This window comes from Girardinichthys multiradiatus, chromosome 5 (genome assembly GCF_021462225.1).
Source record: "Girardinichthys multiradiatus isolate DD_20200921_A chromosome 5, DD_fGirMul_XY1, whole genome shotgun sequence".
Taxonomy (NCBI): Eukaryota; Metazoa; Chordata; class Actinopteri; order Cyprinodontiformes; family Goodeidae; genus Girardinichthys; species Girardinichthys multiradiatus.
Genome location: NC_061798.1, coordinates 35440315 through 35453910, shown reverse-complemented (window position 1 = coordinate 35453910; position 13596 = coordinate 35440315). Strand labels below are relative to the sequence as shown.

The 13596-nt window shown below is 43.6% G+C and overlaps 1 protein-coding gene, 1 long non-coding RNA gene and 2 other non-coding genes across 4 annotated transcripts; all 4 read left to right on the top strand.

Moving 5' to 3' along the window:
• The first annotated feature begins 293 nt into the window (after positions 1–293).
• trnas-aga lies at positions 294–375 on the top strand. The gene has a single exon. It is a non-coding gene; the product is annotated as a tRNA-Ser (tRNA).
• Positions 376–2782: 2407 nt separating this feature from the next.
• On the top strand, positions 2783–7037 carry LOC124867721. Its single transcript, XM_047364301.1, has 3 exons — positions 2783–2996; positions 5641–6210; positions 6763–7037. Exons 1-3 carry the CDS (start codon positions 2828–2830, stop codon positions 7035–7037), a joined length of 1014 nt encoding a protein of 337 aa, XP_047220257.1. The 5' UTR covers positions 2783–2827.
• Positions 7038–8203: 1166 nt separating this feature from the next.
• On the top strand, positions 8204–9965 carry LOC124869005. Its single transcript, XR_007038450.1, has 3 exons — positions 8204–8258; positions 8483–8740; positions 8830–9965. It is a non-coding gene; the product is annotated as an uncharacterized LOC124869005 (long non-coding RNA).
• A 226-nt stretch (positions 9966–10191) lies between these two features.
• Positions 10192–10273, top strand: trnas-aga. The gene has a single exon. It is a non-coding gene; the product is annotated as a tRNA-Ser (tRNA).
• Positions 10274–13596: the final 3323 nt, after the last annotated feature.

Here is a 13596-nt window from a genome sequence, read left to right as displayed (position 1 = left end):
GCTTAAAAAACTTATTAAAGTTTATGGAATTCACATTGTCACGTATCAAAGTTAATTCTTTCTCAACACAGTTACAGTACTCCATTTTCTTTTCTACTGAATTAACGCGGATAGCAAATCACAGTTTGACAATTTTACTTGCTAAATAGCAGCTTAAACAACAGACAATCTAAATAAACTTTGCCTTGTCGCATAGCATGATATGAATAATATGCCATTTTAATATCAAGAAACATAGTCAACACACCAGATGAATATGTGTATAAAAGGCCAGCATAACATGGTACAGATATGTTGTCGTGGCCGAGTGGTTAAGGCGATGGACTAGAAATCCATTGGGGTCTCCCCGCGCAGGTTCGAATCCTGCCGACAACGACTTTTTCTTTCTTTCTACTTCCTCAACTAGTTCCTAACAAATTCGTAACATGGTCCTAACATTCCTCTCAAAGTCCTAACATATTCTAACAAAGTCCTACCGATTCCTAACAACTCCTAACATCTTACTTTTTACGTATCACGTAGGTCATGCGCAGTGGGCGGAAAACAACACAAATTGATTCCCCCGTTCTCTTTTTGTTTTGGCTCCTTTTTTAAAGTCGTGAAAAAATTGGTATGTGTCTGCTACAAATAAAAATCTCACTTTACATTATTATTTTTTACGTATTTTTCATTGTATCATTCAGGTAAGGAGCGACTTTTGCTTGAAATATTATGATATATGTGGCATCTGCTGTGATTTTTAAAGGTTTTAGGGATGACGAAGACGGGAAAACCGGATGCCTATTGGGCTGGTGTTATGCAGCTGTATGCTCAGGGGAAGTTTAGGTTTACCACCGGTAAGAGACCTGGAGGCAGAAGATGGAAGGCTGTCATCCAGCAGATAGACGGATGTCCACTGACTCCTGTCTTCAATCAGAAAGCTCGAACATTTGATATATTTGGGGGAAAAATCCCCGCAAATGTGGCTATCATAAGGTAAGTGAAAATGTTTCTATTATTTATTTACAGTAGTTGTATAAAGTAGATGTTTCACACAAGTGCCTTTCACAATAACTGATTGTGTGTTGTGTGTTTTAAGGTGTAATTTCACAAAGATGTGTTTGTTACCTTCCTCTGTATATAACAATAAATATTGAGGTTTACAAAATTCAGTCTAAAGTGGAAAAAATTAAATGTTTTATCACAAATAACCTTTTAAAAGCATAGACAACAAATGTATTGTTGTTTTCCCACAGTCAGCTGAGCAGGCAGGTTCAACAGGGATTCAAGCACAAAGCAAGTCAGGTGCAGGGACAGCATCAGCTGACCAAGCCATCCAGAGCAGCCAAAGTGTAAGTTTGGCCCCAGCAGATCCAGCCACACAGAGCAGTTCAAATGTAAAAAGAGCCTCAGTACATCTTGCCATGCCCAGGAGCTCAAGTCTAGATGGAGCTGCAGCAGATCCCGCCACACAGAGCAGTTCAAGTGTAGGCAAAGTTCCAGCCAACCCCACAAAGCAGAGGACCTCAAATGCAGGGAGCAGGCAGCCTCAAAGCTTGTCAATCAATCAAAACCCAGGGCAGCTAAAGTGTGCAGTATGTAGTGAAAACATCAATGTGGAACTGTTTTCTGAACATTTGTCTGACTTTCATGCAGAGCAATGTTGTGAACTTTGTGGGAAAAAGGTCAAGGGTGCAGTTGGGCTGCTTAACCATATTGAAGGTCATGATCCACTACGCCAAACATCAACATCTCCGCCACACCAACTACTACCATTCAAACCGCAACAATACCAACCACAACATGGGAAACCTGCAACGCCACACCAACAACCACCACTTCAGTCACAACAGTGCCTTGGACCAATGCAACAACCCCAGCCAATTCCTCCGGCTGCTTCCTCTCATGTTGTCCACCTTAGGCCTCCAGAGGTGAATTGGGTGAGTTTTCTTCCCAAGCAGTTCTTGCGGGTCATCAAGGCAGCAGACCAGGAATGGATTGCACAGTGCCTTTACAACCCTGCAGGCCAATTTAGACAACAGTTCTCCCAAAACTGGTTTCATCCACCCAGTTCACCAAAGGTAATGACTGCACCTCCTGATCCCCATTTCTACTTCAGGCAGCGAATGTTTCTTTGGGCACCTATGCGGATGTGGGGTATTTCTTTAAAGTGTCTTCAGTGCAATACCAAAATGCACCACTCTGGGATCTACACAAAGGTAAGAGAAGTCATTGACCTGGATTCGAGATATTATTTGATTGGGGCAGATTATCCAAGATGCAGTAAATGCATGATTCCTGTCTGTCCATGGAGCACCGAGGTCTTAAGCCAGTTAGATCCTGCCCACAGAAACAAGTTCCCAGCTATTCTCACAACACAGCTGGCTCTGGACAAAAGGTGTGTGACATTGCTGAAACCACGAACTGTTGGAAATAGCTCCAGTTATGTGCAGCAAGCATTAGAAGAGTTGCACAGCGAGGAGTGGGCAAAGCGCACCATTGAATATCTGTCTGACTGTGAGCTTCACAAAAAGAAAAGTGCCTTAACCAGGAGCGATGAAGTGGTCTACCAGAAACCTCCACCGTTTTGCCCCCTTCCTCTTGCACAGTGGTTTGAGACAGTGCATGCCAACGAAATACTCTGTCACTTGGATGAGATGAAGGGTGTCATTACCTCAACATATGGCAGTATTTTAAAGCTTGACTCTACCTAAAAGGTATAGTAAAATCCAAAAATATTTCTCAATCCAATTATTATTCACATTTTGATGTTGTTGCTATAAATTCTCTCTAAACTAAACAGATCACAAAAAAACTTGCTGGTGGAATTGCAGAGACGGCTACGTGGATGACAAACGTCACCAACGAGTATGGCCAAGTTCTGAACTGTGTGCTAACCACAGGTGAAGGAGCAGGTTTAGAGGAGCTATGCCAAGGCATTGTCTTGCGTTTTCAGAATGCTGGGGAGCCAGAGCCAGAAATCATTTATGTTGACAGAGACTGCTGTGGTGCATCAGGTGTGTGATCAGAATCAGAATCAGAATCAGAATCAGAAAAGCTTTATTGCCAAGTACGTTTTTGGACATACAAGGAATTTGTTTTGGCGTAGTCGGTGCAATACAGTACAAATTAAACAGTATAAACATATCTACAATATAATATAAATATATGTGCACAGTTTTAAGTGAGTGAGAGTAAATATAGAGCAGTATAAGATGCAAGAGCAATACAACAGTGCAGGTGATCATTGTGCAAGTAAAGCAGTGCAAGTAAAGCAGGAGTCCATGCTGAGCGTTAATGTAATGCATAGAGTTACAGGTTACAGGTGTCCTGTCAGCAAAAAAAGGGGGGGTGTGGGGGAAAGGGAGAGTGTCAAGGTGGTTTCCGGGCTTTGTTAACCAGGCTGGTGGCAGATGGGAAAAAACTGTTCTTGTGGCGTGAGGTTTTGGTCCGGATGGACCGCAGCCTCCTGCCAGAGGGGAGAGTCTCAAAGAGTCTGTGACCGGGGTGGGAGGGATCAGCCAGAATCTTCCCTGCCCGCTTCAGGGTCCTGGAGGTGTACAGTTCCTGGAGCGACAGTAGACTGCAGCCAATCACCTTCTCAGCAGACCGAATGACACGCTGCAGCCTGCCCTTATCCTTGGCTGTAGCAGCGGCGTACCAGATGGTGATGGAGGAGGTGAGGATGGACTCAATGATGGCTGTGTAGAAGTGCACCATCATAGTCTTTGGCAGGTTGAATTTCTTCAGCTGCCGCAGGAAGAACATCCTCTGCTGGGCTTTCTTGATGAGGGAGCTGATGTTTGGCTCCCACTTGAGATCCTGGGAGATGATGGTTCCCAGGAAGCGGAAAGATTCCACAGTGTCAATTGTGGAGTCACAGAGGGTGATGGGGGCAGGTGGGGCTGGGTTCTGCCTGAAGTCCACAACCACCTCTACTGTCTTTAGAGCGTTGAGCTCAAGGTTGTTCTGGCTGCACCAGTTCAACAGATGGTCCACCTCCCATCTGTACGCAGACTCGTCACCATCAGAGATGAGTCCGATCAGGGTGGTGTCGTCCGCAAACTTCAGAAGCTTGACAGACTGGTGACTGGAGGTGCAGCTGTTGGTGTACAGGGAGAAGAGCAGAGGAGAGAGAACACAGCCTTGGGGGGAACCGGTGCTGATGGTCAGGGAGTCAGAGACGTGCTTCCCCAGCCTCACGCGCTGCTTCCTATCAGACAGGAAGTCAGTGATCCACCTGCAGGTGGAGTCGGGCACACTCAGCTGGGAGAGCTTCTCCTGTAGCAGAACTGGGACGATGGTGTTGAAGGCAGAGCTGAAATCCACAAACAGGATCCTGGCGTAGGTTCCTGTGGAGTCCAGGTGCCGGAGGATGAAGTGAAGGGCTAGGTTGACTGCATCATCTACAGACCTGTTGGCTCTGTAGGCAAACTGCAGGGGGTCCAGGAGGGGGTCGGTGATGTCTTTTAGGTGTGAGAGCACAAGGCGCTCAAAGGACTTCATCACCACAGAGGTCAGGGCGACGGGTCTGAAGTCATTAAGCCCTGTGGTCCTTGGCTTCTTGGGAACAGGGACGATGGTGGAGGACTTGAAGCAGGCTGGCACATGACATGTCTCCAGTGAGGTGTTAAAAATGTCTGTGAAGACTGGAGACAGCTGATCAGCGCAGTGCTTCAGGCTGGCTGGTGAGACAGAATCCGGACCAGCAGCTTTCCGGGGGTTCTGTCTCCTGAAGAGTTTGTTGACGTCCCTCTCCTGGATGGAAAGAGCCGTCCTCGGCGTGGGTAGGGGGCTGGTGGGGGGGAACTTCAGGGTGGGGGTTGGAGGTGCCAAGGCCCCTCTTGAGGTTGGGGAGGTGGGGGTGGTGGATTGTGGCTGCAGGTGTTGGGGGGCGTCGTGGGAGATGGTTGCAGGACTGTCCCTTTGTCTTTCAAAGCGGCAGTAGAACTCGTTCAGGTCGTTGGCGAGGCGTCGGTCGTTGATGGAGTGGGGGGCTTTCGGCTTGTAGTTGGTGATTTGCTTGAGCCCTTTCCAGACAGACGCAGAGTCGTTGGCTGAGAACTGGTTTTGGAGCTTCTCAGAGTACAGTCGTTTGGCCTCTTTCACTGCCTTGCCAAACTTGTACTTAGCCTCTCTGTATATGTCTTTGTCCCCACTCCTGAAGGCCTCTTCCTTATCCAGTCTTAACCTTCTGAGTTTGGCTGTGAACCAGGGTTTGTCGTTGTTGTAACTCACCCTGGTGCATGATGGTACACAGCTGTCCTCACAGAAGCTGATGTAGGAAGTCACAGCCTCTGTGTACTCGTCCAGACTGTTGGTAGTAGTCCTGAACACATCTCAGTCTGTACAGCCTAAACACGCCTGGAGATTCTCCACAGCCTCACTGCTCCACTTCCTTGTCGTCCTATAATAATCTTATGATTATTATTTTTTTTGCACTTAAATGTAGTGTTAAATGTCCAAATTAAAAAAAAAAACATGTTAGGATAATTAACACAATTTAAGAGAAATATATTTTGAACAGGTTTTTATGGCCTATGTAACAGTTATGTTTTATGTCACAATCTTAATAACATGAGCCCTGAGTCATCAGAAAAATAAATACTGCAGAATTTAATTATTTGAGTTGTATTTAGTTTTTTTTGTTTAAACCTCCAGTTCTTGAGTGGTTTCGACCATGGAAGACAAAAGTGAGACTGGACATTTTTCACTTCATGAGACGATTCACAGCAGGTCTTACCACAGAGCATCATCCTCTTTATGGCACTTTCTGCTCCAAGTTGTCCTGCTGCATTTATGAGTGGGATCAAGATGATGTGAGTCACCTTAAAGAAGCCAAGAGGTCAGAGCTGAAGAAAAAGTATGCTGGTCATCTTCCCACAGAAGCACAAGTTTTGGCCAACATTAGCTCCAGTGAGCTTGCTAAACATTGCCGAAGAAGAACCAGAGGTGTAGAAGAAACCCGGAACCTCATCCAGGGATTATTAGACTCCATGTGGGGACTGACTGACACCTCAGGTTTACGCCTGATCAACCCTGAGAGCATGACACGTGTGTGGCAAGTGCAGCAGAAGCACCTACCTTGTATCCAAGATCCTCCTGGTGCTGAACTGTACACCAAACTGGGCTCAACACAAAAGGGAGACAAAGAAGTGCAAACCTTCAGATGTGGCAGAGGGTCTTCTTCAGTTGAAAGCTTTCATCGACATCAGTGTACCTTTATACCAGGTAAATAGTAACTAGGTCTTTTTTAAGTAATTCATTATTGACACACCTGCCTGAGTTATTATTGTAAATTTAAAAATGTTCTTCGGATAATAATTTATGAAAACTAACTCTTCTTTGTATTTACTATTCAGAAATTATTATCTATAATTTCTGAAAAGAAATGCAAACAAAGAAGAGTTAGTTTTATCATTTCATAAATGCACCCAATCTTTGTAATGCCTTTTAAACATTGTTTTTTAAGGATGGACAAGCAATGCTGTGCACACTCAAATGTATATACTTGAGGGTGGATCCAGATGGAACATGAAAAGAGCTCAAGATGCTTTACATATGAGTTGTAGATCACACACTAAACTCTATGATGTTCGTCTGATGTCCAACATCAACACCCTTAGCAACAGAGTGCTGGGTCATGCAGTCTTGCCAGAGTTTGTTCCTCCAGGCAGCCCCACTGGTACTGAACTTTTACCTATGAAATTATACAAAAATACTCTTTTGTGTACAGTAAATTTAAAGTACAATTGTAATTGTCATTTGTGATAATCTTTGTAGGGGAGCGCATTGCTGTGGAGTATCTTTTAGCTCAGTCAGACAGAGGAGACCTATTAGGTCCCAAGCAGGACAGCGAACTGGGAGTTGTTTTGCCAGAGATGCAAGCTGAAGTTCTGGAGGAGGAAAGTCCTGATGTCACCATCAGTGAGGTCACTGACATCCTCATCAACAGCCCTCTGAAGGTGCCACAGTATGATGACCAGTTGGAGATGTCACCCCCTAATACTCCTTTTCTCCAGGAAGGGTCATCTTCCACTTCATCTCAGGTAATGTGATCATTTCATTATAATGAGTTGATTTATTTTTAAAGACAAAGGTTCATTTGTATGTATTGTGACTAATTTGGGATTTTCATATTAACAGAACCAATTAAACTCATTTGTTGGATGCTTATACATGAATGTTTCCCCTTCCAATGTATTTGTCTAATTAACCAGATTATGATAATTGGATACGCTATCATCAGGCACTGAATATGGCTATTGATGGACAGTTTGATGATCTGAAACTTTTATGTTAGAAAGGCCTTGGCATCAGGGACTAAAACATAAATGGAGATCATGAATATGGAGGATAAGCTTCTTTCCTATCCAAGCATATGTTACCTCTGCTGTCTCTCCTGTACAATTCTCAGGAAACCAGTTTTGATGCAAGCCCTGTCTCTCACACTCATACTGTTGGTCCAGTCAGAGGTGCGCTTACTGATGACAACTCCTTTAGTGGACCAAGCAGTGCTTCATCCCAGGTAATATGTGACCCCTGTGGGTTTGGAGCGTGCACCACTTCGTAGCTGACTTATGTTGTATGCAAAATGTGGGGATGAGGTTTGTCTTGTTATGAAATCACATTTCCATCTTAGCCTCTGTTTTGGCTCTTTTATGTGCTGGGTTAGTGTTGGTTGGTTTGCTTACATTTCTCAATATATACCCCTGCATACTTCATTCATACACAGCATGAATAAATCAGAAACAGATTTCAGCGCCTGATGTTATGCTTTAATTTGGTTTATTACGACTAAACAAGTTAATTCTTTATTTTTTTCCTGTGGTATGTGGGCATTTTTCCTTGGTACAAATGTGGATTATCCAGTCTGAGACCAGCGGGGAACTTACAGAAGATGACACCTCCAGCAGTCCAAGGAAAATGTTTCAGGTAACGTAAATAAATGCTTAATTTTATATGATTTAGTGTGTATGTATGTCTGTATATCAATTGTTTTTATTCTTTTAAGGATACTACCCGGTGTGATTCCAGAGGTTTTCCTGGATGGGAGGCTATTGACAATTTGGCGGAGTATCTTTTAAGCCTCAATCGTACGATAACTGCGCTGTCAACCACAGAGGTGGCAGAAATCATGCAACTGTATTCTGCTTTACATGCCATGGACAAGCGGCCCTCCAAATACACCCTAAAAAGTAAGAAGAGAACCTTGCCAGGACCAGGAGAGCTTCCCGGAAACGCAGTGGCTCTGCACCGGGTCAACAGGCAGCTGAAAGGTGACATGTTATTTGACACAATGCAAAATTTGCTTGCATATTAACTAAAGAAAGCCAAGTCATGTTTTGCAAATCCTATTTGTAATTTAAAGTTTTAAGACTAGAAGATTAAGCTGATCAAACTGAGGAGAGTAATTCAATTACATTTCATTACTGCTTCATTCAAATTACTGTTAATGAATTTGCAATTTTTCTGCAACTTTAATAACCTGTTTTCCACACAGGCTGTTCATGACCCATGGCCAGGCTGCCCAGAGACCTGACACCACTAGAATCACTGAGTGCATTTGCCTCAAGCTACTAAAAGAATACCAACAAGCGAGGAACCGACCAAAAGACTGCAAGGGAAAAGTTCTGCCCATTCCACAGTCAATTGTGCAAACCTACTGCCATGTTAAACAGCTGCTTGAAGACTGCCAGCCCATACAAGATAAGACCAACTTGTTGTTAGTCACCATCAACAACACCACAGTATGTGCCTAGTAAGATGACTTTTATTTCTAAGAAATATTGCCGTTTAGAGATGTGCTTGTCCTAAAAAGTAAACAATTTGTATTGTACTATTTTTCAGGCTACATGGGCGACAGAAAAGAACAGACCGAGACACTCTTCTGCAAGGAGTACAGCTTCCACAGAAGGTGTCTGTGGCTGAAAATTCCCTGCCAGATCCAAGACAGCTCCCCTCTATTCCTGTTGAACATGGACATAAATGCATGGAGTTTCAGGAACCTGAAAATCGTGAAGGCGAGGCAGTGATACGTCCACGCGTTGGTGGTAAAACTGGCTCTTCAAAGCATTGTCCTCCTTATCCTAAGACTGCTTTGTCATTATCATGCCAGCAAGGTCACTCTTCACCAGGCCCAGCTCCTACCTGCTTCTTGTATGCACAGAGTCAGCAGCCACAATCACCTGCTTGGCCTTATTATGAGCAGAATCAGATGCCAAAACCCCAATCTGCTTCCAGTTTCTGCTACTGTCCATCAGCCCCAGTGTGGACCTCATCTGGACAAGGACAGTTCCCACCGCTGGCTATTCCTCTATCTTCATTGCATCAGTGCTGTACACCACCACTTCATGCATCAGCTCTGGCACCTGCTGCTGATGTAGCAGCATCTTCATCATCAAATCAGCTTTCAGCAAACATAAATCGTCACAGGAGATGGAGACAGAATAGGGCAGAACTAGAAGACCAGGAACGTCTGGCAAGGGGGGAGCCTCCCAAAAAGCGGCAATGGAAACAGGACTACCACTATCAATGTTCAGTTTGTGGTCAGGCCAAAAACAAAACGACTGGTCATACACAGATTAGGGGAAAGTGGTACTGTCCAGCCTCTGGACAGACTATTTTGCAATGGAAGGAAACTTTCAGCAAGCAGTGAAAGCTAAGAAAGATTTTCTTTGTATAATGGTTAGTTTGTTACTCTGATGTTCTAATGCAAAATGTTTTTAGGCATTTGATTGACACTGTCTTTTGTTTAAACAATTTTATTTACGCTTGATGTGCTCAGTCTAGTGCTGAAAATGTGTGAAATCTAGAATAATTTCACAGTTGGGCCTGTATGTTTTAGTCAGCCTTTGGACAGTGCTTAACACATGTCCAGTTATAGTGACAGATCAGTGTACGTGGTTGTGTAAGAACAGGTTTAATAAATGTCGCTGATCATAATTTGATTGTGTGTTGTGTGACCTAAATGATGTTGGACCTCAATAGTAGTAGTGACAGAAAACAACCAAAATAGAAATAATTCCAATGGTTTACCAGATAGAACAAAATCTTGAGGGTAAAAAATGTTGAACAGATAGTTTTAACAATAGTAGTTAGAAATTAAAAGTCTGATTATATTATATTATCATTTTTCCTTTCCCCCTTCCCTCCCCCTTCTTCCCCCCCTTTTAGCAGTCCCTTTTGCCCCATATTACATAGTACAGATATGTTGTCGTGGCCGAGTGGTTAAGGCGATGGACTAGAAATCCATTGGGGTCTCCCCGCGCAGGTTCGAATCCTGCCGACAACGACTTTTTCTTTCTTTCTACTTCCTCCCGTTTTATTTCGCTCCATAATGCAACCATGTCAACTCATGGCTCTTAAAAAACAGTGCAATTGATATGCAGTGCTTTAGAATCGAATGAGATCCAGATTCATTAACATGCAGTCCAATCAAATAGTCAATCACATCTAATTTGTGCAAATAAATCCCACTTAATGGTCAACGTCTTATATATGTTTTTGCAGATATCGTTGTACTGCTTCTCCTTCAGTATTTCGTGGTGTAAGGCAGTCAGGGTGAAAGTCAGCTCCTCTAAGTTGGAACCCATGTTTTTCACCTGGAAAAAGGTTGACTGCTCTGTCTAGATTAGAGGCTGACATTTTTTGGGGAGTCCCACGGGAATCCCGCGGGACGGGAGACAGCATCAGTAAAGATCACGTGATTGGGACGGTACAGGATAAAAAATGAACGGGAGCAGACGGGAGCGGGAGCTAACCAATAGGAGGGAAAACAAACTAGGATCAATTGTCCTTGGAAATGTAAAACTGAGACTTTGTTATAAACTTTAAGAAAAAAAAACTTGGATCGCCGCCACCATTGTGTAGTTTTTTTCCAAGAAGCCTAAACTATAATGCGAGTCAAACGAACTACACGACCCACAAGCCAACAGTGCTTCTGCTCGATGTTTTCCACCTGCGTTCAGAATGGAGGGAGCAAACGCAGGTGGAGAACTGGACGTGGTAAAATTGGATTTGCAACGTAAAGTCAAAAGTATGGACTTATCTATTAAACTCGTAGAGCTGAGAGGAAAGTCGCAAATATTACCGAACTTCAGGAGAGTTGAATGTAGCGGTGTTAACACGCAGTCTGCTGCTTGTAAAACGGGTTTAGTCGTAATCAAGTTCACCTGTGATTAAAGCACACTTGTAAGGCAAATTCTGGATTGAATCAGCCCTGCATCTCTTCATTCATCAAACCAAAAGTACCATCATGTGTCAAATCTCATCTGACCAACAAAACTGCTGCATGTGCAGCCAAGATTTAAGAGCCTTTGCCACAGTAGAGGGGAAAGGTACGGAGCCCTCTAAATTGCCCTTAGGTGTATGAATGAGTGTGTGCGTGGTTGTTTGTGTGTTGCCCTGTGATGGAGTGGCAACCTGTCTAGGGTGTACCCCGCCTCTTGCCCATAGACTGCTGGAGATGGGCACCAGCTCCCCCGCGACCCACTATGGAATAAGCGGTAGAAAATGACTGACTGACAGACTATTATTCTTTTTACTTTAACTGGCCTTTACTACAGCTAAAAACAGGGACCTAACTGGTCCTTCAAACAAAGAAATTGCCAAAAGACTAAATGAAAAAAACAAAAATGGGAGCGGGATTGGAGTGTGAGTCAATTTACCAGGGGTGGGACGGGACAGGATTTTTTTCGTTATGCTGGCCTGGGATTGGGATGGGACAAGACATTTTTCTGTGGGAGCGGGATGGGACAGGAGAGAAAATCCACTCCCGTGTCACCCTCTAGTCTAGATCGGGGGGTTCAGTCTCTGCCTCCAGCAGAGGAGTTAAAATTTCTTGGTGCCTCATTCACATGTGACAGTAGGATAGTGGATGATCAAACAGTTTGGGCCTTCAGCTGCAGTAATGCAAGTTTTGCTATTGTCTGTCATTTTGAAGAAAGAGCTGAGCGAAAAAGTGAGATTCCAGATACAAATGTCTTGAGCCTTTGAGACAGGATCCATCATGATACTTGGAGTAGAGCCTCTGCTTCTCCACATTGACAGGACTCTCTTGTTTCAGGTATATGATCAAGATGCCTCATGGACGCCTTCCTTTAGAGGCTTTTTCAAGTACCGTATTTTCCGCTCTATAAGGCGCACTTAAAAACCATTAATTTTCTCAAAAAATGACAGTGCGCCTTGTAATCCGGAGCGCCCCAGAGACCTCATATATGGATCAATTGGTTAATTGGTTGATCCATACTGGTTGTACACGGCGCTCTGTCAAAATGTTTCAGTACGACTGGTAAACTACAAAGCCGCACCGCTTGCAGCATTACGGCTACCGTAGTCAGGGGCGTCGCCGAAGTAATAGCGGTAAACACCTGTACTGTGCTTACTCCTAGTCCAACACCACTTGTGTGTGTATAACGACCCCAAAATTGCACCTTTCAAGAGACACGCTTACGATGCTGAGTTCAAACTCAAGGCTGTCAGCTACGCAGTCGAACATGGGAATAGAGCAGCAGCGAGAGAATTCAACAGTTAACGCTACTATATTGTGAATGTACTAACGTTTGATTTAGTGCATCAAACTGTTTCTTTTATGTGTTTACTGAATCAAGGAAAAGTTCCCTTTCACGTTTTAACTAACGTTTGATTTCAACTTCAACTTCATAGACTCCAATGCATTCCTAACGTGCGGTTGGCTCTATTCAATAGAATTCTATGTAGAGGAGACCTTACCATGAGAGTGAATGGAGTTATCAGAACGCTGGTTTGTAGTGTATTAATAAAGTTTTACTGACTGACTTATCTGACGGTTTTGTTGACATTCTCTTTAGCACAGCTCCATCTAGTGGATGCATAACGCAACCCCAGTCAAATGTTTGACTGCAGTAGCTTCTATTCTATGCCTTATAATCCGGTGCGCCCTATATATGAAAAAAGTTCTAAAATAGGCCATTCATTGAAGGTGTGCCTTATAATCCGGTGCGCCTTATAGTGCGGAAAATACGGTATATCCTACTGTTACGAGACTCCAAAATTTCAAGTGTTACTACATTACCCTTCTGGTCTTGGGATAATTCAGGATCCCTCAGAAAAAGTGTTGCTAGAGAGAGAGATGTCTGGGTTTCCCTCCTGGACCTGGTTCCTCTGCAACCCGATAAATAAAGGAAAGACAATGGAAGAATGGATCCAAAAATCAGAATAAAAAAAAAATGTCAGAGAGAGGTGTCCTATCTTTATAACAGTGATACATTTTCAATGTTACCGCCTTTGTCATGCTCTGCCTTTTTGGAGTTGTGTTATATTTTTTGTTCTCTTTAGATCTGTGTTCTCTGGGTTTTGTCATTTAGTATTGTTTTCTCCATCAGCAGTCTAGCATCATTTGTTGTAATCAGTCGCCTTCCCTCAGTTTTCCTCTGCAACCCAGTTCCACACCTGTTATCATTTTCATCTGATTACCTGTCAGCCTTTTTTCATTGGTTCACACTCTTCCCTCAGTACATATGTTTGGTTATTTTCATTGTTCTTCGCTTGGTTCTCCTGTTACTCCCTGGTTATTTGCTGTTCTATGTCTCAGCTTAAGATTGGCTCTGGACTCCTGAGTAAGTTTATTTTTCTTGT